The 25,923-nt window shown below is 39.9% G+C and overlaps 1 protein-coding gene across 1 annotated transcript in view; it reads right to left on the minus strand.

The window, feature by feature from the left end:
* The window catches only part of EXT2 (exostosin glycosyltransferase 2), a 195,882-nt gene that overhangs the window by 50,102 nt on the left and 119,857 nt on the right, over positions 1-25,923 (minus strand). Inside the window, exon 10 of the mRNA XM_027837793.1 lies at positions 14,867-15,033. Within this exon, the coding sequence (XP_027693594.1) occupies positions 14,867-15,033 (167 nt within the window). The remainder of the gene's footprint in view (positions 1-14,866; positions 15,034-25,923) is intronic.

A 25,923-nucleotide genomic window follows, 5' to 3' on the forward strand; every position in this document is an offset into this window, starting at 1 on the left:
CTAACAGAAGTCAGAAAAACCTGAGCTTAAATCCTGGCTCAGACACTGAAGAGCTGTGTAAGTGCAAGTCATTGATTTTTCTTTGAGTTTTCTCACATATAAAAGGAGGAAACTGGACTCAGTGGCATCTCAGGTCTCTTGAAGGTCTAACTCTATAATCTTATAATCCCCAAGGTGAACTATATCCTTCAGTTCTGAAAAAAAAAAAACTGGCAGATGCTATTGAGCCACTGTAAGTAATATTTGAAAGATCGTGGAAGAGTCTTTCTAGGTTACATGACCAGTAAGATGGAGGACTGGATATTTTCTCCAGTCCTCATAATCTCTCAAACCTCTCCAAAATGGGCATAATGCATTGGAGATAAAGCAATTTCAGTTGTCTTTATAATCTAGGACAGATATCAAGAACAAGAACAAGGTAAAAACTTAATGAACTAATAGTAGAGAAGGGCAATATTTCCTAATCCCCACCATGCATTCACTTAGCCCCTCAACCACTTATCATGCTCCCAGCCATAGGGCTATACAAGTCAACCCACATGCTTGCAACTAAACTCAACTCCATACCTCAGCCCACTCGTCGTCTGAATGCAGAGTAGACACAAATGGCAGAAATTTGCTCAGGCTGCAATAGCAACAGGCAGTGCTCTGTACACCAACAGAGCTTGGCCAGAGAATGGAGTAAGAGAGGGAACAGCATGCCTGGGACCATGCATGTAATAGAATTCAATTCTATAGCCCTCCCCTTTTTCCCTCACGCCATCTCCTCAGTGCTGGAAAGCCAAACTCCAAATGGCAGAAATCTGATCACATGGCAATAGCAGCTTGGCAGCACTCTGTGCTGCTGGGTCAGAGAGCTGAAGAATGGAGGGAACAGGGCAGGATCCACATGTGGGGGAGGAGGGGCAGTGTGGCACTGCACTAAGCCTGAGGGAAAGAGCCCAAAGTACAGCTGGGGCCCTTTGCATTCCCAAAGAAATAACTTGGGGCACAGACTGAGCCTGGTGAACCATAAACTACTCAGTGTGAGTGGAGGTTGAGACAGCCTTGAGGTCCAGGCTTTGGGGAGTTAGTCAGTGAATAATAGGGAAAAATAAGGGAAAAAAAGACTGAAATTACCAAATATATTAGGAGAAAGAGAATTCAAAGACCTTGGGCATAAGCAAATAAATCAACAGGGGAAATATTAAAAGCACAAGGAAATATGGCCTCCAGATCAAATAACAGAGTTCAGGCATCTAAGAATAAGTATCACAAAACAAAAACAAACAAACAAAAACTAATTAACACTTAATGAGGCAGAGGACCCTGATGGTTCTGAAGTGAGAAAGGAACAACAGCACACTGTTGCTGAATAGTTTAAGAGAAATAAGAATGTAAGAGTAGAATATATGGCCTGCACAGAAGAAATAATTAGCAGAATTTAAAAACTTGAATCAGTTGTGACAAGACATACCAAAGAAACAAGAGAGGACAACTGATTGGGAATACAAATACATAGAAGTGAAGGACAATCAGGAAGAAAAGAAACAAAAAGCAATAACAATAAAAGAAAACATGATCTCCACACAACAAAACATACTGATATAGAAGATAGGATGTATAGAGACAACTTAAAGATTATACAGCTCCCAGAAGAATACAAGTAAAAAAAACCTGAACATCACAATGTAAAAAAAACACAAGAAAACTAACCAATACTTCTGAACACAGAAAACAAAGCAGCAATCTAAGGAATCCATAGATTGCCTCCAGAAAAAAAGTCCTAGGATGCAAACTTCAAGATGCAGTGGTTAAATTGGACAATTCCACTGACATAACAAATTCTGCAAGCATTTAGGGAAAGAAATCTTCAAATACAAAGGATAGGAAATTCAAATAATGCAAGACTATTCTGCAGCCATGAGTATTTGCAGGAGGGAATGGAATAATATGTTCCAAAGAGCAAAAATGCTTACCCTGCAAATCTGAGTCTAACTGTAAATGAAAAAATGCTGAACATTTGATTAAAAAAAAAAGAGGCATTTGAAACATTCCTAGAAAGAAAAAACCAGACCTGGAGAGATGATTTGCTTCTCAAACACCCCAGACAAGAGAAATGCAAGAAGGGTAAACAAACATAGCAACCAAGGATAACAACAAAATAACAACAAAGAAACTATTAAGATATTTATTTCTAAATGTTTATGAGGAGACAAGGGTAAAAGCAGAAGTAAAATAGTAGTTATGGTAGAAAAACAGGCCTGAAACCTAATAAACTAAGCTTCTAAATTAAAATAAATAAACCTTTAGCCAATCTTACTAAAAAAAAAAAAGGAACAGGGCAGAAAACCAACAAAATAGCAACTTCATAAAATCTGTCTGCATGCAAATCAATGTGCTTTTGTGTGTATGAGTTAAATAAAATTACAAAATGGGAAGGTGCATATAAGAAGGGGCAAGAGGAAGAAGATGGGAGGATGCATGTGATGCACCTTGATCTCTCAACTGCCAAAGTGATTTGCAGTTCTTTAGAGAATGGTTTGTTCATATCCTTTAACCACTTAACAATTGGAGAATGGCATTTGTTTTTAAACTTGCAAATATAATGTATACATGTACATATGCATTTCCAATTCGACCACTTCCCTTCTTATTTGAGATGCATTAATTTGGCTTGTACAAAAGCACTTAAGTTTTATATAATGAAAGTTATCTATCTTAAGTTTTGTAATTGCCTATATCTTTTGTTTGGTTAGGAATATATCTCTTATCCATAGATGTGAAAGGTATATGATCTGTTTCTTTTCTAATTTTTTAAGGTATGATCTTTAATATTAAGATCTCATATAAATTTTTATTTTATTATGGAATAAAGAAAAAGATTTAACCTTAATTTCTGCCAGATTGCTTTCCAGTTTTCGCAGCAGTTTATATCAAATAGGGAGTTCTTTCTTAAGTAATTGATGTTTTTTAGTTTACCAAACACCGGGCTATTGAGTTCCATTGTTTTTGATTGTCCCTTGTTTAGCATGTTCCACTGATTTGCTTCTTTATTTTTTAACCAATACCAAATGGTTCTGATGACTGCTGCTTTATATACTTTGAGGTCTAAAAGTGCTATTCCACCTTAATCCCTACATGTTTGTATTATTTCCCTTGATATTCTAGATCTTCTATGTCTCCAAATGAAATTAGTTATTATTTTATTGAGTGCTATAAAGTATCCCTTTGATAGTTTGACTGTTAGCATTAAAATGATAAATTAATGGATACTACTGTCATTTTTATTGTATTGGCATAGTTTCAGCCATGAGAACTTAATATTCTTCTAGCTATAAAGTTATTCTTTATTAGTTTTTCTTTTTAGGCAATTGGGGTTAAGTGACTTACCCAGGGTCACACAGCTAGTAAATGTCAAGTGTTTGTTCTGAGGACTGATTTGAACTCAGGTTCTCCTGACTTCAGGGCCGGTGCTCTATCCACTGCGCCACCTAGCTGCCCCTATTCTTTATTTCTTTAAGGAACATTTCATAACTGAATCTATACAAGTATTTTGTATGCTTTGGAAAAACTGATACCCAAATATTTTATGCATTTGTAGTTATTTTGAATGCGATTTCCTTTTCTGTTATTGCCTCTTGGATTTTGTTACATATAATGAAATGCTGCTGCTTTCTATATGTTTATTTTATAGCTTACAACTCTGTTCAAGCTATTAATTATCAATAGCTTTGCTGATTCCTTAGGAATTTCTAAATAAACCATCATGTCACTAACAAAGGCGGACAGTTTTATCTACTCTTTGCCTATCTTTATGTTTTTAATTTCTTTCTCTTGCCTTCTTGCTATTGCAAGTATTTCTAGAACATAATAGCCAGGAAAATTAGCTTTGCTAATTTTGCTAAAAAATCCTTGCTTTACTGCTGTATTTACTAGGAAAGTTTCTAAGGCATTTTCATTACATTTGATGTTTGTTTTTGCTTTTAGACACTTTTTATGTTATTAAAAAATCCCTTTATGCCTATTCTTTGTAGGATTTTTAGTTTAAATAAGTGTTGTTTTTTGTCAAAGGCTTTTTCTGCCTCTAATGAAAAAATTGCACAAGTTTAGATGTTTTTGTTTTTAACATGATTAATTATGTTGATTGTTTTCCAAATGTTAAACCACCCCTATATTCCTGGTATAAATCCAACTGGATCATAATGAATAATTTCTTTAATGACTTGATGTAGTCTGATAGAATTTTATTTAAAAATTTTGGAATTAGTACTAATTAGTGACATTGGTCTATAATTCTTGGAGTGCTTTCTTTCTCAACTTTTAAGAATAATGTGTAGTATTGGTAATAATTGTTCTTTTAAGTTCTTTTAAATTTTAATTATCCTGTGAATCCATTAGAACCAATTTTTTTTCTTTTTTCCCCTGTAATAGTTTCTTTATAGATACTTCCATTTCCTTTTGTGAGATTGGATCATTTAAAATCTCTACTTAATATTCAACTAGTTTGGGTTATCTTGTATTTCTCTTTTGCTTTTGTATTCTCAGTTTTGTTAATATATAATTATGCAATATAGATTCTTTTAATTCTTTTTTATTTCTCCTAGTTTTACTGTGATTTCACCTTGATTTTTCACTATTTTGATTTTTCTGCCTTATTCTTTTTAATAAGCTTGGCTAATGGTTTAACAATTTTTTTTCATTTTTTCAATGAACCAGCTTTTAGTTTTATCACTTCTATGGTCTTTTTGGTTTCCAGTTTCAGCTTTTTCCTCTAATATTCAATGTCTCCTCTTTTGTTCCTTTTGGGAATTTATTTATTTGTTGGATAAGTTTTTTAAAGTAACATTCAGTTCTACTTTGTTAATGTATATTTTTAGTGATATGACTTTTCCCCTTGAGGACCAATTTACTTGCATTCTAGAAATTTTGTCATGTTTATTTCATTATAATTTTCTTTACATAATTATCAGTTGTTTCTATGATTTGTTTTCTGACTCATTCATTATTTAGGATTTCACTATTAAGTCTCCATAAGAGTCTGGGTTTTTTGCTTGTAGCCTTGTAGACTTTTAACTGATTATGGTCTGTAAACAATGTATTTACTATTTACTATTTCTGATTTGATATTTATTTGTAACATCTGTCCGCCCTAACACAAAGTAAATTTTTGTAAAAGCTCCAAGTGATGCTGAGATATATGTATATTTTTTAGCAGTCCCATTTAAGTCTTTTATGACTTTCTCCAACAATTTGTTCTATATTTTCACCTTTGTTTATCTATTTGTTAAATTTGTCCAAAACTGGGGCAGCTAAGTGGTGCAGTGGATAGAGCACCGGCCTTGGAGTCAGGAGGACCTGAGTTCAAATCCAGCCTCAGACACATAACACTCACAAGCTGTGTGACTCTGGGCAAGTCACTTAACCCCAATTGCCTCACATAAAAAAATAAATAAATAAAACAAAATAAATTTGTCCAAAACTGAGAAAGGGATAATGAAAGTCTCCTGCTCTTACTATATTATGTCTTGTTATTCAGTTAATTTTTTCTTTGTGAATTTAGATGCTATAGCATCTGGCGTACATAAGTTTGATATTGATATTGATTTGTTATCTATGGTTCCTTTTAGCACAATATGGTTTCTTTGTTCATCTTTATGCTGTGAATTTCTGCTTTTGGTTTGTCTGAGAGCATGCCTGCAACTTCTGTTTCTTGAGGATTCATGTGTTGCAAAAGTAAATTTTGTTCTAGCCACTCATTTTTGTTCTGTTTATGTATTTGCTTTTTAAAGTGAGATTATTGTAAGCAACAGATTATGGGGTTTTGCTTTCTTATGCAATCTGCCAATCTCTTTTGTTTGACTGCTCTGTTTAATACATTCACATTTAAAGTTATGAGAATTAGGTTTATATTATCCTTCATTTGTCTCTAATATTGTTTTCCTTTTTCCTGAATTAGGATTTTCCTACTCTTTCTCTGTAAAGACAGTACTCTTTCTCTCGTTATTTTTGTTTCATCTCCTTTAAGGCAAGAGCCTATTGGGAGACTCTCTTCCTATCACCCTGTAGCCACTTCACCCTTCTATTTGCTACCCCTTCACCTAGCTTTGCAGTTGTACTTACCTTGTTCATTCCTTTCTTGTTTGCCCTTTTATCTAATTATAGAATTCTTTCTCACTTTTTTTCTCCCAGCTAAGTAAAATCCTCCTTCTCTTTCCCTTTAATGTCTTCTCTTGGTGACCCTCTCCTACCTTTCTTTTTTAACCTTGCCCACTCTCCCATAGCCCCCTTTCTTCCTGAGAGCCTAGAGGAATCATATTCCCTTCACCGTCTGCCACTACCTTGCTTAGAGTACATCCCATATTTCTCTCAATCTTCTTCCCCTCCCCTTCTATGAGCCTTCTCATTCTGCAGTTCAGTCTCACAAAAGCAGCGATTCACCTGGAGACTGAGTCCATGATGTTTCAGGCCTGTTCTTCCTCCATTCTTTTAGTTAAGTTCTTTTACTCTTAGCTCACTGAATCTCTTATTGTCCCCGTTGTATTGTTTCTTACCTCATAGGAGCCTTTCTCTTTCTAGTTTTTTGTTTGTTTGCTTTTGCCTTTCTTCTAGGGGGTAATTTCATTACTTGTGCTTTATCTGGTTGCTGTATTTATTTATCTTTCTTATGTTTCTCTTGTCTGGGGAGTTCGCAAAGCAAATAATCTGTTTGGGTTTTGTTTGTTTGTTTTTTGTAGAAATGCTTCAAATGCCTTTCTTTTATTGAACCTCCATCATGTAACATGGATGACTTAGTTGAAGTCTGCAGGGGATTTCACTTAGGGGTTCATCTTGAGGCCCATAATTTTTGGAACACATTATTCCATTCCCATCTTTAGTTTCTAGTGAGTACCTGATGACCTGTTATTCAAAAATCTTTCCTTCATATTTAAACATCTTTTCCTAGTCTCTTGAAGAATTTGTTGTCTGTTGTTGGAACTGTTACACTTAATCACTATGTTTCTTGTGGTTTGCAGCAAATGAGATAATATTTGTAAAGTGCTTAGCATAGTGTCTGGTACATAGTAATCACTTAATAAACGCCTGTTCCTATCTTTCTTTTCTTTCTTTTTTTTTTAATTTATTATTTTTTTTGATTGGGCAATGGGGGTTAAGTGACTTGCCCAGGGTCTCACAGCTAGTATGTGTTATGTGTCTGAGGCTGGATTTGAACTCAGGTCCTCCTGAATCCAGGGCTGGTGCTCTGTCCACTGCGCCATCTAGTTGCCCCCCTTCCATCTTTCTTTTCATTGGTTTTTGTTTTCTAGAGGCAATTTGTGTATTCTTTCAATTGGTATTTTGTTTTCTGTGTTCTGAAGTAATGGATGATTTTCTTGTATTTTTTTTCTTGCATTGTGGTGTTTATAGTAGGGTTTTGTTTTGTTTTTTTTTCAGTTGTTATGCTCCTTTGGGAGACCTATGATCCTTCAGTTTTCTAAACATGGCCTGTCTTCAAGACCTGTTTCATTTGTATAAAGATCACGTGTTCTTATAATGCTATTGTTTTGTGTTTCTTTTTTTTCAGGTTGTCCTTCACTTCTGTGTATTTGTATTCCCAGGCAATTGCTCTCACTTTCATTTCTTTGGAGCTACCTGCTACCATATATTCAAGTAGTACTATCCTGCTAATTATTTCTGCTGTGCAAGCCTTAAATTCTGTGTTCATGATTCTTCTTTCTCTCTTGAACCATTCAAGCGTATTCTGCTGTGGTTCCACATTCTCTTGGGAATCCACAGACCCTAGCATGGGTGGGCAACCTGTGGCCTCAAGGCTACATGTGGCCCTCTAGGTCCTTCCGCGCAGCCTTTTGACTGAGTCCAAGCTTTATAGAACAAATCCTCTTATTAAGGGGATTTGTTCTGTGAAATTTGGATTTAGTCAAAGGGCCGCACTTGAGGACCTAAAGGGCCACATTTGGCCTCAAGGCCCCAGGGTCCCCACCCCTGCTAGGGTCTCTGCCTCATCTTTCTTTGTCTTGTAATTCATCTGAATAAGCAAGTTTGGATTCATTTGGGGGGCCATCTTCCCTTCTGTTATTATTTTCTTCCCTGTTGATTTATCTGATTGTGCTCAAGACTTTTAACTGCATTTTCTTCCTCCTAAGATTTCTGATAATTTCTTTTTTTTTTCCTCATGTTCCCCTATTGCTCACTTTCTAATTGCCCTTTCATGGCAGTTTCCCTGAAGCTGTCACAGACTCTTTCCACTTTTCACTGGCTTCAGTCCCTCCCAAGTGTCAAAAGTGGCCCCAAGTGGTTGCTGGGTCCTTTGCTTCAGGCAGGTCTGGTCCAGCACCACATACAAACTAGTGCTTTGCCCTACTTCCTTCTATTCCTTAGTCCCCTGGCTGAGCACTGTTGCAGTAAAGGACATTACTTCTGTTTTGATGTAATTCCTCCTCCTGACACACAGGAAGTACATACATATTTGTTGATTGACTGACTTCTTTGCAATGCCACACTACATGCCAGTTGGCCCCAGGATTCTGACATCCCTTCTCCTGAAGCAGGACACTGCCCTTGGAGGGATAATATTCTCTCAGAGGAGGTAGTTTTCCCAGGCATGAACTCCTCCCTCCCCTTCCACCCCCAACTGAGCCCATAGTAAGGACCCATTTCTCATTACAAAATATCTCTTGCCCCCATGGGAATGCTCTTCGGTTCGACTCCCCCTCAATTAAGTCAAGATTTCCCCTTTTATTTTCCTCTGAATCCCTCCTTTTGCCACTTCACTCAATGTCTTATAGCCCTTCTTGCTAAGAGACTTCAGGAATTATCTTTCCTTCCTTGTACTCACAAACTATATCATAAATTCCTCTCAGTCTTCCACTTCCCCTCTCTTCTTTTATTTATCTTTCAGTTCTGCAATTTAGTCCCACAAAAATACAGTCATTCACATGGAAGAGGAGAAGGGAGGTTAGGAAGTTTAGTCCACGATAGCTTAGACCTACTTCTCCATTACAACTCTGTCTGTTTCTTTGAATTCTGCCTTCTTCTTTATTACTCCGTGTACTTTTAAAGAATCTCTTAGTAGACTCTGTTGGTTTGGACCTAATAGGTGGCTTTCTCATTCTAGTTTTTTGGGTTTTTTTTTTAAGGAGTCTCTTAAGATGGGATGGTTTATTTCATTACTTACTCTTTCCTTGGTAATTACACAGAAAGTCTGGTGTTATTTGAATTTCCTTTCCTTCATATTCAAAGGTCTTTTTCCTGGCTTCTTGCAGAATTGTTGTCTGCCTTCGGAACTATTAAATTTATCCACTGTGCCTTGGGGTTGGCAGCTAAACCTGCTTTTGTTTTTTCCTAGGAGATACGCATATTATTTCTGTGGGAAGAAAGGAAAGAAAGAAAGAAGGAAGGAAGGAAGGAAGGAGGGAAGGAAGAAAGGAAGGAAGGAAGGAAGGAGGGAAGGAAGAAAGGAAGGAAGGAAGGAAGGAAAGAAGGAAGGAAGGAAGGAAAGAAGGAAGGAAGGAAGGAAGGAAAGAAGGAAGGAAGGAAGGAAAGAAGGAAGGAAAGAAGGAAGGAAGAAAGGAAGGAAAGAAGGAAGGAAGAAAGGAAGGAAGGAAGGAAGGAGGGAAAAGACAGAGGGAGGGAGGGAGGAAATAAGCATTTATCAAGTGTCTTATCATGTGACAGGTACTTTGATACTTTGTTTTCTCTATTCTTAAGTTCTGGGTAGTTTCCTTGAATCATTTCTCATACTATAGTGTTTTTCTGATAGGCCTAAAATCCTAAAGGTTTCTCTGTGTATCTTTTATCGAAGATGAATGTATTTGCTGGCATGGAGATCCTGTGTGCTTTTAAGATTATTGCTCTGCTTTTCTCCCAGACTGTCCTTCATTTGTATAAGTACATTCCCAATCTCTTGTCCTCTTTTTTGCTTCTTTGAAGAGACTTGCCACTTGCCACTTTTTCTATCTTGCTAATTATTCCTTCTGGGCAGACCATAAATTCTGCCATGTAGTTGTTCATTCCTTCTTTCGAGACTCTGATCTCATTCTTGGCACATTCTGGAACGTTCTGCTATGGTTTCATACTCTCTGAGAATCCACAGAGTTTTTCATAGGGTTTCATCAAGTGTGTTGGTTCTATTTCTTCTGTCTTGTAATATTTATTTAGAGAAGTGTACAATCTCTTGAATGTCTGGCAGTCATCCTGCCTTCTGATTTTAGTTTCTGTTGATTTATCTGTTTGTGCTTGAGGTATTTAACTGACTTTTCTTCCCCTAGAGAACTTTGGTGGTTTTAGTTTTTTCCCCTATATTCTCCTGTTGCTTGCTTTCTGACTCCTCCCCACTTGATGGTGGCTTTCTCATTAAAGCTAGATGTCAATGCTGTCTCAGTTTCCTCTCATGCTGAAGAATTTACTTTTCACCAGCATTTCACTTAAGTAACTTCTGGGAGCACAAGATTAGTTCCAAATGAATTCCAGGGCCCTCTCCTTCAGTCGCTATGAAGCTACACACATTGGTCCCCTGCCCCAGTCCCCTCTAATCTTTAGCTCTGACAGGGATGAATCAGCATCAGTCACTTTCCGTAGGATTGGGGGAAGAAAAGGTGGGCATTTGGGCAGAGTTCCTTGAGTTGTATTGAGATTCCCTAAATTAAGGCTGACCCAGGAAATAGAAAACCTGATAATCTTTCCCTTTTCCCCTTACCACTATCTCTACCTCAAATGCCTGGGCAGAGCTGATGTTCACAGTTTGTGGCAACAGGATGCTGGGGGAAAAGAAGTTTTGAGGTTTGCCATCAGAGTCTATAGCAAAAGAGAAATTTCTTCATGGATCCCAATGTAAAATCTGCAAGTCAGTTTGTACACCCTGCCAGAATACAGAGGGTGGGGGGAGGGGGGTGTTCTCCACCATTAATTGATAAAGCTGTTACTTTGTTGGGTTGCTTGTCCTTAGAAACAACTATAATAGCTTTATCCTTGGTGTAGAATTCCTTTTTTGTGAGCACTTTGAGTGTTACTGGGGACTGGAGAAAATGTCTAATCTTGGGGCAGCTAGGTGGTGCAGTGGATAGAGTACCAGCCCTGAAGTCGGGAGTACCTGAGTTCCAATCCGGCCTCAGACCAAACACTTTACACTTACTAGCTGTGTGACCCTGGGCAAGTCACTTAACCCCAATCACCTCACAAAAAAAAAAAAGAAAGAAAGAAAAAGAAAATGTCTAATCTTCCATCTTATTGGTTACAAGACCCAGAAGACCTCACTTCCTTTTCTTTCAGTGGTAAATATGGTGCTTTCTTTCACAGACTGGCACCAAAAAAGTGTGATGTTGGGAATACAACCAACTCATTTTCTCTTCACATTCTACACAAGTTTTCCTGAATGCTAAATTAGTCACCATCTGTGCCTTCTGTACATACCAAACATAGCTTCTAGTTTTAAACAGTGACTCAAGATGGAATGTGAAGACAGGCAATGCAAACAACTTACTCTCTGTCCATCACAGCACAAAAGAGACACCAGAAAGAAACACTGAGGGTGTGGGCTCTTAGAAGCTTTTTGCCTTGTTTCTGAATTATTTGTAAGAAATTTGAAATGATGACCAAACCATAATCTAGTGGCTAGTGGTAAAATCAGTTTAAAACTCCAGCTATGAAAATATTTACAAAGGTCTTAGAAGCTTCCCCTCTCCATTTTGCCACATCCTTATAGCTGTATCACCTTGTATTTTGTATCCCTTCTAAAGAGATGTTTTCATGAGTCAAGTACTCGAATGCTTTTTAAAGGTAAATAATGGTAGAAAGAAGGGAAAGAAACAAATTCAATTCTGACAATTTTCACACCTTTTCCTCATTGATTCCCTTTTATTGACAATATTTCTATCCCTTTTAGAATCAAGATGAAAAGGCAAGGATAAGTTTTGACCTACATCATCACTGCATCTTATCCAGCCATCCACCCAGGCTATCTGGTTATCTACTTGCTGCCACTGTCATATTCTTCTATGCCTAGATCAGAACCCTTCACTCTGGACCTCCAAAATTCATGTCCCCAGTGTCCCTTGGGAAATTAACCTAATCATCTTTGGCACTGTCAATCTGGGGTCCAGTAGCCTTACCTGTTGTCTAAGTGAATCCAAACTTACCTAGTTCATTATATCTAGCTGGTACTCAACTCCATACCAGACCATGTTTCACTTTCACATCCCATTCAGTCATCCCCCGAGGTATTTTTCTGTTGCCCGTGCTTTCTACCTCTTGTCAATCTGAAAAGCACCTTCCAACTGACTGCTCTATACATCAAATCACTATCCCTGTGACTCCCCAGATACTCTCTTCTCTGGTCACCACTCTCCTATATGTGTCATCTTCCCCAATTAGAATATAAGCTCCTTGAGGGTAAGAGACGGTCTCATTTTTAAAATTTCTATCTCCATACTTAGAATTTTGCCTAGCACATAGCAGCTGTATGATAAATCATCTTTCATTCTTTCATTCTCAGTCATCACATTGGTGAGATCACAAATCTATCAGTGCCCATCAAAGCCTTTAGAATCTGAGAACTAAACAGGACTTAAAGGAGGCCAGAGGATCAGAGAGTCTCAGTTTTAGAGGCCTTTTCTTTTCTTTAGAGAGATCTGAGTTCATCCCATAAAAAATAAGCCTGAGCAGGAATTCCCCCGAGAGCATCCTTGGCAAATTCATCAATGAGCTTCCACTGAGAGATCTTTACGGATGAGAACTCTGTTCTCTCTAGAGGCAGTACAGCCCACTTTTGGATGGCTCTAACGGTTAGGAAGCTTTCCTCCTTTTTCAAGAAGTCAAAATTCCCTGCACCTTCTACCCATTGTTCCAGGTTCCTCTCTCTGAAGCCATGCTGAACAATTCGAATCTGTCTTCTACATGAATGACAGGCCTTTAAATATCTGGAGACGGCAATCCTTCCTCCCCTCCCCCATCCTGTGCTTTCTCCTCTACATCGTAAACATTCAACAATTCAACAACTAATTCATTCCTTTACCTCTAGGCACCCCTGGTCCTGGAAAGGTAGTTTATCCTCTCAAAGAAAGAAATCTGAGCCACTATACGAGGAAGTACCTTAAAGGCCCTTCTCTAACATTCTCTTTTTTCTTAGTTGTAAAGGGAACTCACATGTAAAGTTTGAATCAGAAGCAGTGATGACATAACTTACCATCAGAAGAAATTGTTCTCCTTGTTGTGACTTGGCTGGAGAAGCAAACATTTAAGAGTTTTGGGAATGCTGTTCAGATTATGAGACGCCTTCCTTGGATATAGTGTAAAAGTTATTTCAAATGCTTAAAAAAGAAATCTGAGAAAAATGAGTATAAACTTTTTCATTTAGTCTCTCAACTCTTTCTCTAAAACCACTGTTAGGTGAGACACAACATTGGGGTAGGATGGAGTTGGCCTAGAAGCCAAGAAGTCTTGGGTTCGTGTCCTGCCTCTGACAAATATTGGCTGTGTGACCCTGGGCAAAGCATTTAAAATCGCAGTGCTCTAGGTCATTCCCTAAAACAATAAGTGACAGAGAGGATGCCAGCCTGAACTAGCGGAGGGCGTTCCATCACAGGGGGGCTCCCTATACTACTGAAATCCCAGTCCCTCTCTCCCACCCTTCCATAACGGAAGCAATCTGCTTCTGAACACTCTTTGTCAGTTCCACGACAGTTTCCCCTAAGTTCACCCAATGTTGTAAACTGGAGTTGTTAACATCAGAGAGGACAGGCTTTTTGATTTCCTACGATCGTAGAGCTAGAAGGAAACGTCAAGGTTCAATATTCTTGTTTAACAAATGACGAAAGTGATGTCTGGAGATGGAGAACTCATTTGGCCAGATAAGTTACTGGGAAAGCAAGCCCAGGCTCAATGATCCCCATGTCTTTCCACTATACTGTCTCAAATGTATTTTCCTAAAAACCAAATCCATACAAACATAAATCAGATCTGGTGGGATTCACATGCCAAGCCTGGATCAGCTTCATCAAAGTGCCTTATTTCTTAAGAATTTCAAATCCAAGCCAATTCTGAGCCCAACTGAAGGCAGTTGTCTCTATCCAAAGGAGGTGAATTGGGGGCATACATTTTGCCACTTTCCCCTGTGTCTAGCTGTGGCTAATTGATTTGGACTCTCTGTTTTCCTTAGATTTGATACCATCATTACCTCAGCAGTCACTGGGCTAAGCCTGTCTCCATCATGGCTTTCATATACCTCCTCCCTGACAGGACTCATCAATCCCTATTGCCTTTTACCCAGTCAGGGTCCAGCACTTTCCCCTGGGGAGACCTTTGCTGCTCTTGATACTTAACCCCTGAACCTGGCCTAATCCATCACCTCCAACTGAATGGTGACACAGAGGAGACCTCACCCTGAAGGCAGGACTGCCCGCCTTTCCACTTGGAAAGCAGGGAGAAAGCCAGCCACAGCATCTGTCTGCTTTCTTTTCGTTCCCATTGCCTGGAGCTCCCCATAATGATGGCTTTACTGTTAGGGTACTTGGCTGCATTACCTGGGGTGGGGGGGGTTGGGAAACGGGTGCATTTAATGTGGCAGCATCTATGTTTTTGTTAAATACTCAGGAGGTTCCTTTGGGAATATCTGATGGAACTCTTTTTTCTTAGGTGTCCTCAGAAGGAGAAACTATAATTCTGGAATAATGTTTTCCTTCAAAGTCTTCAAGAAAAAAACCTTCACATAATTCTTCCTGATAGATACCTATCTGAATCTTATTGAAAGGATGAGAAACCCTAACTCCAGAGGAGAGAATTGATCTTTCTTAAATCTAACACATGGCTGAACAGCAACCACTCCTTAAAAAACAAGACAAAAATGTACACCTACACATATATATGTATGGATCAATGAATGTCTCTGACTTACCTCATAACCAAACTGTAACTCGTCAGCGGTTAGCATAATGATATCATCATCAATAGCAAGCACTGCTTCTGTTTCGATCTCAGCATATGGGAAAAAACGATTACTCAGTTTGTTTTCCGCTGTTCTCACAACTTTCAAAGGAACCCGGATCTTCGGCCAAAGAGAATCTGAGAGGAAGAACACCAAACAGGAGAGAGTAGATACTCATTTTATTTCAACATAAATATGTTACATATTTGTATGTAACTGTTATATTTATTTTGCTAATTTCTGACTGTTTCCAAATGGGGGAAGGAAATGGTGGTGAGGGAATGCCCTGAAAAATGAGCTTATCCTAATGGCAATGAGGTCCAGGAGAAAGCAGTGGCCGGGGGGCAGACAACCATGGCTGTTCTGTCTCCCTCACTTACTGATTTGCCTTCCTTGTCTGAACCTTGGTTCCTTCACAAGTAAAACAGGAATGCTAATACTTGCACTACAAACCAGAAGACATTGATGTGAAGAAACAACTTGAGAAATATTAAAGTGATGTAAAAATGAAAGCTATTATGGTTATAAGGCAGGTATTAGGAGGCTTCGGGTATCTTGTTTGCACACTAAAAAATAAACCTTTATGGTGAACCTACTGTGGGAAAAACACTGGGTACAGCACAGAGCATACAAAATGAAGTTATATAGATCCTGCCTTCAAAGAACTTACACTTCAGCAGGGAAAAATAAGACATGGGAAGGTGATACTTATAACTCCTAAGAACTTTTCCATTATTAGGGCAGTGAGAGGGAATATATACAAGTTGTGAACTGAATATGATGAGATGATGTATGTATGTATGTATGTATATATAAATATAATTAAGGGTTGAAAAAGAAAGATACACTGGGAAAAGGGAGAAGGGAGAGGTAGAATGGGGTAAATTCTCTCATACAAAAGAGGCCTGAAAGAGCTTTTACAGTGGAGGGGAAGATGGGGGTGGTGGGAGGAGTGCTTGAATTTAGCTCTCATTGGAATTGGCTCAAAGAGGAAATAACATACACACTCAGTTGGGTACAGAAATCTATCTTGTCTTACAGGAAAGTAGGAGGGGAGGGGGATGGGGAGGGACGTGCTGATGGAAGAGAGGGTGGATTGGGGGAGGCAGCAGTCAGAAGCAAAACACTTTTGAGGATGGACAAAGTGAAAAGAGAAAGAAAGCAGGATAAAGAAGAGGAAAATAGGATGGCAGGAAATACACAGTAATCACAACTGTGAAAAAAAATTTACTACAAGATTCTGATGAAGGTCTCATTTCTCAAATATATGGGGAACTCAGTCAAATAAATAAGAACACAAGTCATTCCCTAATTGATAAATGGTCAAAAGATATGAACGGGCAGGTATCAAAGTAATCAATGCTATCTAGTCACACGAAAAAATGCTCCAAATTACTATTGATTAGAGAAATGCAAATTAAAACAACTCGGCGGTGCCATCTCACACCTATCAGATTGGCTAATATGACAGAAAAGGAAAATGACAAATTTTAGAGGGAGTGTGAGAAAATTGAGACACTATTGCACTGTTGGAGTCATGAACTGATTCAACCATTCTGGAGAGCAATTTGGATCTATGCCCAAAGGGCTATAAAACCCTTTGACATAGCAATACCACTACTAGATCTGTATTCCAAAAGAAAGAAAGAAAGGAAAGGAAAGGATCTATATGTATGAAAGTATTTGTAACAGCTCTTTTAGTGGTGGCAAAGAACTGGAAATTGAGGGGATGGTCATAAACTGGCTGAACAAGTTATGGTATATGATTGTGATGGAATACTATTGTGCTATAAAAAATGATGAGCAAGATGCTCTCAGAAAAACCTGTAAAAACTTACATGAACTGATACAAAGTGAAATGAGCAGAAGAACATTGTACACAGTAACAGCTATATTGTTTGATGATCAACTGAATGACTTAGCTATTCTCAGCAATACAAAGATCCAAGACAATTCCAAAGGACTGGAAAAAATGATATCCACCTCCCGAGAAAGAACTGATGGAGTCTGAATGTAGATTGAAGAATACTTTTTTTTAAACTTTCTATATTTTTCTTGGGGTTTTCTTTTGGCAGGGAGTGGGGTGTTTTCTTTCACATGACTAATAGGGAAATATGTTTGCATAACTGTACATGTATCACCTATATCAAATTACTTGCCTTCTCAAAGAGGTAGGAGGGAAGGGGAAGGAGGGAAGAAGTGAGGAAGAGAATTTGGAACTCAAATTTTTTAAAAAAAGTTAAAATTGAGAATGTAATTGGGAAAAATAAAATATGATTTTTTTAATTATTCAGGATTTGCCAGACAACATCACATTCATCTTGATTTAAGTTTTAAAAACTGATGACAGTAGAATAAGACTTTTATTTCCTTCCGTGCTAATAATGACTTGAACCAACTCAGGTTCAATTTCCTTAAAAATAAAAAAAATGTTCAGTTTAGAAGAGTATGAAATTAAGACTTTTTGGTAAAATACATATCTCCAGAAAGTTTTTTTTTCCTCACAACATATCTGAGAAGATGAGAAGGGAGGAGCAAAGGCAACTGGTTTTAGGCAAGACAACTTGGGCACAAAGTTGTTTAAGTGACATAAGTCACGTCTGGAACAAGCCCTTTGGGAAAGCCAGAAGAAAGCACTAATATGCCATCACATCTCAATGTACTTGATCCAGAGATGAACATCACACCTCTCCTGCTCCAGCCCGTTTGGTGTCCTCCCCTCAGTTCATACGAGGAGGACCACCACTCCCCCAGGTGCCTCCCTCACATTCCCTGGACATCTTGAGAAGCCAGCAGGCTGCGCACTGGTCATTGCTATCCAATATGCCCATCTTCTCTTTGGATCCCTTATTTGACACTGTCCTTCACACCACTTGCTGTACACAAGTCCCAATGGTAATGGGCTACTCTCTGCTTACACTCACCAGGAGCCTCACAATGCCCTCTGGGTGATGTCTAACCTCAATTCCTGGAAGTCTGTGGCATCCCCAGATGGTGTCCCTGGAAGATCACTGATCTTCAGGGAGAAGCTCGAGATCATTCCAAGAACTTCAGCCTGTTCCATGCCTTCTGTTTAAATGGCTATTGTATACATTTCCTTTTTCCTGGGTGGATAGCTAAGTCAAACTTCCCTAACTAAGAGCATGGGAGTGGGATTGGAAAGAAGATAGGGAGCAGACTAAAAAAAGCAGATTAAGTACCTGAGAGTCTTTGTACCTGAATTACTCATAATAAGGAAAAGAGCCTTGAACACGGAGTTGGGAGACTCAGGTCCTTCCCCTCGCTGTGCCATGAATTTACTATGTGACCAGAGGCAAATCACTTGTCCTCTCTAGTTTCAGTTTCACCATTTGTAAAGTGATGGGATCAGATGAACCCTCAAGGTCCTTCTAACTCCCAAACCCTATAATTCTGTAATTCTACTATTTGAACTATTTTTCCACATGGGAAGGTGACAGGAGACTTGAGTACATCTGTGTGTCCCTGAGCAAGTCACCTAAACAATCTGGGCCTTAGATTCTTAATCTCTAAACTCAGGAGATAGGATTCTGGATTAGAGATGATAAAGGTCTGGTCAGAGACCCCAAGCCTGTGGAGACAATTTAGGGAATACATGAACTGAGATTGGAAAAAATAATTACAGCGTGATTTTCACTAACCTCCACCAAAGTTTAACATTTCTTTCAATTACTTAAAAACATGATTCTGAGGAGTCCCTAGGCCCCAGCAGACTGCCAAAGGATTCCATGAAACCAAAAAGGTTAAGAATCCCTGTAGTGGATCATCTGAGGTCCTTTTCTAGCTCTAATTTCCATGATCCTATCATTTTCAACCATTAGCTAATTAAGCGTATAGATAAGTCTGTGTGTGTCCAACCTCGTGTACGTCTCAGTTCAGTCACATCTCCAGAAAATCTCCCTTGCCTCTGCCTCCTTGATTGAAACAGAACCCCTGCCATCGATTCGTGAGCACCAAGACTGGAGGTTTATTGTAATGAAACAATAAAGCATGCAGCCCTAGTCAATTGTACAGAACAACAAACAGCCCACTTTCCCACTTCTCTGTCTCTCTGTCTCTGTCTCTTTGTGTCTCTCTCTGTCTCTCTCCATCTCTCTGTCTCTGTCTCTTTGTCTTTCTCTCTGTCTCTGTCTCTCTCTGTCTTTGTCTCTGTCTCTCTCTCTCTCTCTCACACACACACACACACAGAAGCAAGGAGCACATATACACATATGTGCATACACATGCATACAGCACACATATGCCTACTCACATCCAAACACACACAAGAAGAGTGGGAAGGCAGTGTTACGTATGTTGGCCACTTTGGCAAAATACATATATTCCTCTAAGCCAGCCAGAGTTTGTGTTTTGACATGTTGAACATATACAGGACATTAAAACTATAGATAATTTGGCATATTTGTTTTCCAGATGTGGCCATCCAAAGATATGCGTTGCTGAAATAGAACTACTACAGGCTATTCTGTAATGTTTTCAGATGCCAAAAGGCTTTGGGATTTTGATGGGGACAACATTAGCCAGGGAGGCTAAAGGGGATAATATGAACTTGGGTTCAAGAAAGAAGATTGAATCCTGGGATTTACTGAAAGTGTAATCACTATGATTTCCTGCCCCAAGACTGGCCACACAGAGCCAGAGAAGAGCTCTGTTCCAGGGGATGCTCCTGCTGGGGGAGAGAAGCCAAGGGCCAGCATTGACTCTGGCTCCTATCCTTGCCTCCTTTTCATTCCAGGTGAGGGGGAGGCCACCGTGATGGGGAACAAGTGATAGTGTTAGCAGGCCTGAAAGAAAAAGTACTGTCACCAATTTCTCTTTCCCCCAAAAGAATCCTGCTGTACGGGAAGGAGAAGAGAGATGGAGGAGAAGAAGTCAAGTAGAGTAAGAAGGACCTGAGAAAAAGAGACACACATAAGTGGAATGGAACTTGGGCAACAAGAAAAAGTTGGTACAGCTGCTCCCAAAATGTCTTTCTAAAAGCAGTTTGGTTTCCTGCATTTCACTAAACCTAGGCCAGGCCTCAGCTTTTCAAGCATTAGCCTAATCAAGCCATGGTTTTCCATATAAGCAAACAACAACCAATGTAGAGAAGACACTTCCCCAACATTTACTGGCCTCCACGGACAGATCCTAGCAATGCCCTCAAGGAGTTCATTGCTTTACTGACAAATGAAAAAGTGTGGGCAGAGAAGCTTAGGAATTGCTCTAGAGAGAGGGTCTCTAATCCTGTTGGCAGGCCTAGGTTAAACTAGGTTTTTCCTTCTCTTTCTCCTTTGTATCTTGGATTGAAGAAGGCTGGCCCTTCATATCTTGTGCCTCATCCTATGTAGGGGTGGGGTGGGGTGGGGAGTGACGGGAATAAAATGGAAATGTCACCTTCCATTCATAGAGTATCCAGGAAAATATTTCTTAAAACACTTGGCTAACTTTATGAAAAGCAAACAGTTGGGCAGGATGAATCAGTAACCTCACTCTCTCTCACAGGCTCAGCTTTTAGCCCAACCTGAAGAGAAGGAATGACTTTTTTTTGTCAATCTAAAAACTAGCTCTTGTCTCCGTGGGGGATGCCAAAAGAGATATGTGAGCAAAGAAAATGTTTTTTCAACTTGGCCAAGGTGCTAAAAAGTGTATGAGATGACTGATGGTGACCTTAAGCCCATCTGGCCCGCCATCACCACAAGCACAACCACAGGTCCCAAGAATCAACACTCACTTCCTTGCCAAATGTCGAACCACTTTAGGAGATCCTAAGTTACCCTGGGCAGCTGCAATTCTGAGACAGGACCAGGGAACACTAGAGTCAGTATTAGAAGGTGGCCCCATTTTCTCACCCAAGCCAATGGCAATTTGAGAATGAGAAAGAACACTGACTGTGGAGTCAGGAGACCTGGGTTCAGATCCCATCTCTGGCTCATTACCTATGTGATTTTAGACAAGTCATTTCCTCTCAGGTTTCTCATTGGTAAAATGTGGTGGTTAGACTAGATGATTTCTCCAGTTCTTTCCTTCCAGATCTAAGTCTTATGATCTCTTGCCACCTCCTCTGGATTTCCCATTCTGCCATTCCAAAGCCAAACCCACCTTGCCTGTCAAAGTATTCAAATAACCACAATTGGATATGGTCACTGGTGAGGAGGGAAAGATGTTGCAAGGCTATCTCAACCTCAAAATTAAAATCAATTAAAACAAAAGACCTAATGCAAACTTGTCCAAAATGCACAAGACATTAAACTTAATGAGATAAGGGCTCTAGTCACATAATCTCTATATCTATTAAGCTTGAGAAGCAAGAAGGGGCAGAGGAGAGATCAGTGATCATTCTTCTAACAGAATTCAAAACCAATGTGATGAAAGCAAGCCAGAAATTTCTATTGCTGATCCTAAGTATTTACTTAAACTTTAAACTAGCAATTTTGATTTAAGTGTTTAGTTGAGTTAGAGAAAAGGAGGACAGGAGAGGAATGGAGCAGGAAGGGAAGGAAGGGAATAAAGAGACAGAGTCAGAGACACACAGAGAAAAACATTTCTGCCTACACCAATACTCCAAGCAACAGACATGTTAACCGCAATATTTATTTTAGTAAATGCAGAGAAAGTGAAAAACATCACTTTCGCCTCTAATATTTCAAAGCCCTGGATGCTTTAAAAAATTACTAATGCTTTACACTAAAAGTCACATGTATTTGCAGGCATGGAGACTAGTCAGAGCTGACAGCTACATTTACCAACTGAACAAACACTCTACTGAAGATTAAACATGGTTCATGTTCTTTCCAAACAACCATATCTCTGGGGCCAACACCTCAGTTAAAACCAACATAAAACAAGAAGTGGATCCATTTTTTGAAGTGTCAAAATTTGGCCCTTATCAGATAAAGCTTCTTCATAATGTTCCCTCACTCTGTACCCCAAATTCAAAAGATTTAAAAACCAGTCAAACCTCTCAAAGACACAGGATTTGTGGCCAGAAGGGATTGGTTTTCTGAAGCCAGCATTGCAGTCAGCAGGACTCAGGGTTATACGATGCTGTCCTCTCACCTCAGGTAAGTAGGTGGTGTAGAAGGAAGAATTGTGAGAGCTTGGGGAATGTTTGGAGCAAAAGGGCCCAGCCTTGAGTGGTGATTTAGCGTAAGACAATGAACTGTCCCTAAGACCCTTTTGGAGGTGAAGAAACCGAGGTCCAGAGAAGGAAGATCGCTTGCCAAAAGTTCCACAGGCTTGGTCATAGATGGCATAGCCAGGATAGAAGTTTAGCCGTCTGACTCCAAATCCAGCGTTTTCTTCATGACGACATGTTGCCATCCATGTCACATCCACTAACTGCAGGTTTACCCCAGGGCTTATCCAGGGCCCTTCTCTCTTCTCCCTTTAAGCTATCTAACTTGGTAATCTCACCAGCTCCCATGGGTTCAATTATCACCTCTTTTCAGATGACTCCCAGATCTCTAGATCTATCCCTAGTCTCTCTCCTGTGTTCCCAACCCACATCAACAACTGCCTTTTGGGCATGGGAAACTGGATCTCCCAAAGACATCTCAGACTCAACTTATCCGAAACAGAACTCATTGTTTTTCCTCCTAAGCCCTCCTCTCTTTCCAAATGTCCTCTTCATGGCAAGGGCACTCCCACCCTCCCTGTTAACACTGACTCCAAATCGAGGTGTCATCCTAGAATCCTCTCACACCCCCCCCCCCCCCCTTAGCTAACCCCCTGACAAATCTTGCCATCTCTACCTTCACAACATGGCTGATATATGTCTCCTTCGCTCCCTCACACAGCTACCACCTTTGTAAAGGCCCTTATCACCTCTTCCTTGGAATTGCAATAGCCTTCCTGCCTCAACTCTCCCCCTTACTTACTCTACTTACCACCAAAGTATAGGCCTGACCATGTCAAATCCTGCTCAGTGTCTCCAGCGCCTCCCTGTTCTCTGGATGAGACACACACTCCTTTGTTTGGTATCTAAAACTTCACAGTCTGGCCCCTGTCTAGCCTTCCTATACTTCCCTCTCCCACACACACTCTCCTGGCATTTCCTGGAACATTCCAGTCTATCTCCTGTATCTGCACCATCCCCTCTGCTTGGAACGCTCTGCCCCCTCACTTCAGCCCCTTAGATTCCCAGGCTTCCTTCAAGACTCAGCTCAGATCCCACCTGCTCCAAGAGGCCTTTCCTGCTCCCCCAGCTACTGAGGCTTTCCCTGCCCCAAGTGCTTTCCACCTACTCTGTACAGATCTTTGGCCTCCTGGTTGTTTATAGATTGTCTCTCCCATTAGAATGTAAGCTCCTAGGGGGCAGGAACTATGTTTTTGCCTTTCCTTGTATTGCTCGCACTTAGCATGGGGTCAAGCAGTATCCCTAGAACTTGCTGGTTTGACTTGATTCTTTGTATTCTCCCTCGCTCCTTTTCTTGTCCTTTTCTCCTATTGTTAAAAACCTTCCTGATGTCATGGTCCTCTTTGAGAACGAAGGAAAAACAGCAAGGGGACAAAGATAGCGAACCATAGCTTCTGCCAATACAAAAATGGAATAAGTAGCATAGTTCTGGAAAAGTCTGATATAAAAGGCAGTTTCTAGATGGAGAAGAAGATCCACTATGCTTCAGAACCAAGCAAATAGCATGAGACAGCCCTTCCATTTGAAAATATCAGTCATTTCACTGATTCAAACTATTGCTTCTCAGATTCACAAAGAAAGAAGATGTCATTTAAAGGGAACCGAGGACTCAATGCATCAAATGTTCAAAGTATCTAACACTCTCTGTGCAACAATGGTCAAGTCATTTCACTTTTTTGAGACTCAACTTCTTCCCCTGTAAAATGGGTACATTAATATCTGCACTATCTGCCCTCATGGGATTGTGGAAGGGAAAAGCTTTGTAAACTTTACTGCATATCCCATGAGGCCATAATAAGAGCTCAATGTCTTATGTTTGTCCAAGTTTTTAAGGTTTTCAAAGTTACAAAAACAAAAAGAATTCTCCTTTGATGACCTCCTGACACGTCACTAGGATACAATAGCAGGCCACTGCTTCTGACAGCTATGCCAAAAGAGCACAGACTCTGGGAGAGCATTGCCCAAAGATCAGCTTACTTAAGTTTACTGATACTCATCACCAGGTAACCGGCAGAGCAATGAACTTCTCAGCCACAGCAATTGTTAAAGACCATATCCTAAGTTATAGAGGGGTGTGTTATGATCAGTATTGGTGGACGGAAGGCACATATGCCAAAATCCCTGCTCCTTGGAGTAAATCTAAAATGTCTGTATAATGTTCAGTTATTTCACTATTCCCATGTGAAGCCTTGGAAAGTTGTTACGTTGATGGCATCTCCTAAATCCTTTCCCTTAGCACCCTTCTTTCCTCAAAATGCTATGGAAATGAGAGTCAACACTATTATTGTTTTTAGAAAACCAGAAATACAGAGCTTTGAGAGTTCCTAAGCTGACCTTCGACATAATAACTCATCTTTTTAACATCAACATGATCTGGGTGTGGTAATGAATCAAAGAACATAAGGATCCTGGAAGAATCAAAGTCGTGGGTAATTCAAAAGACAATTAGAGAGACATGCTGGATATGAATGGACTAACCACATATCAGCATATTGCCAATGATAACTAAATGCAAGACAGACACCATCAAAATTACAAAGGACAAGAAAAAGGGGTGAGCCAGTCAAAGGCCTAGGGCTATTTCAGGGAGGGCCTCCAATACTGTATTTGGAACAAGAAAGACAAGGACTTAAGACAAAAGCAGAGTGGTACCCTACTCGGGGCCTCAGATACCACCTCTTACCCCAAATGACCATGCCTCCCAAAAACAGGATAAATGGTGCTTGGAGAGTGAAAAGCATTTCAGTTTTGCCCTCTATCTTCACAGATCCTTAGATTGTGGAATCACAAACCCAACTGGTACTTTCCCAGACTTATGGCTAATAAATTCATATTTTCTGCTCCCCAAATCACTCTAAGTCATGGGTAACATTTTCTGAAGTAAAAATCTCATTTTTCTTTTACTCTCACCATGCCTTAACCCCTCCATCTCTCTGCTCCCAACAGTTCCTTTTCTCCTCTGCCTTCCCATTCCATCATGTCCCCTGGAACCTTCACTCTACTGTTCAACTTCCTTTCATCCTCTATCTCTTTTTTTACAATCTTCCCATTTTATTGTGCTCATGGAAACCTGACTCTCTCCAGAAAACACCACATTCTTGACCAGTAATACTTCTTTCATGCTCCCTGAAAACCTAGCGCGTGCAGTACTCCCTGCCGCCATTTAAAGACCCCTTCTTCTGCTCCCATCCCTCTGTGCTCTCTTCTCCTTTGAGGTTCTCTTTATCCATCCAGATCATCTGGTCCAGACCTTCATTGCCATGATCCACCAGCCTCCAGGTCATTCCCCTTCTTTTATCAAGAAGTAGGTGGCTCATAGCCTCTTTCTCTGCCATCATCCTCTGAAACTTTGATATGCAAACTGATCATCAAAGAGCTGGCCTCCAATTTCATCAATTTCCTCCATTTCAACGACTTCAGTAAACCACTTCAGATACTAATGGCACAGTCAGACTTTAGTTCCCACTTTCACCTGTAACAGTCCCACCTCCATAATTGCGAACTCTGAGATTCTCCTCTGATTATACATTCCTAACTTTCTACCTCCAGCCTCCCAAACTCATTCTGTCCTAACTGTCTCTCCTTCCCTATGAGACTCATCCCAGTCCAGCTTCCTTATTCTGGCTCCACTTTACTCCCTTTGCTAATCAATTCAAGTATACACGTCCCCACAGAATTCCTTATCCCCTCATACTTTTGGTGTTTACTCCTGAGCAAACCTTAGTCCTGGATCACCCCGCTATCTGCTTTTTCTGCTCCTTATGCTGCTGAAGAATGCTGGAGGGAGTCATCACAGTATACTGACTAGGCTAATTCATATTATCTAATCTCAAATCAAGCTGTTTTTTCCAAGGTCAACAATAACCTCTGAACTTCCAGATCCAAGATCTCT

Source organism: Vombatus ursinus, unplaced genomic scaffold (assembly GCF_900497805.2).
Source record: "Vombatus ursinus unplaced genomic scaffold, bare-nosed wombat genome assembly UNPS02014822.1, whole genome shotgun sequence".
Taxonomy (NCBI): domain Eukaryota; kingdom Metazoa; phylum Chordata; class Mammalia; order Diprotodontia; family Vombatidae; genus Vombatus; species Vombatus ursinus.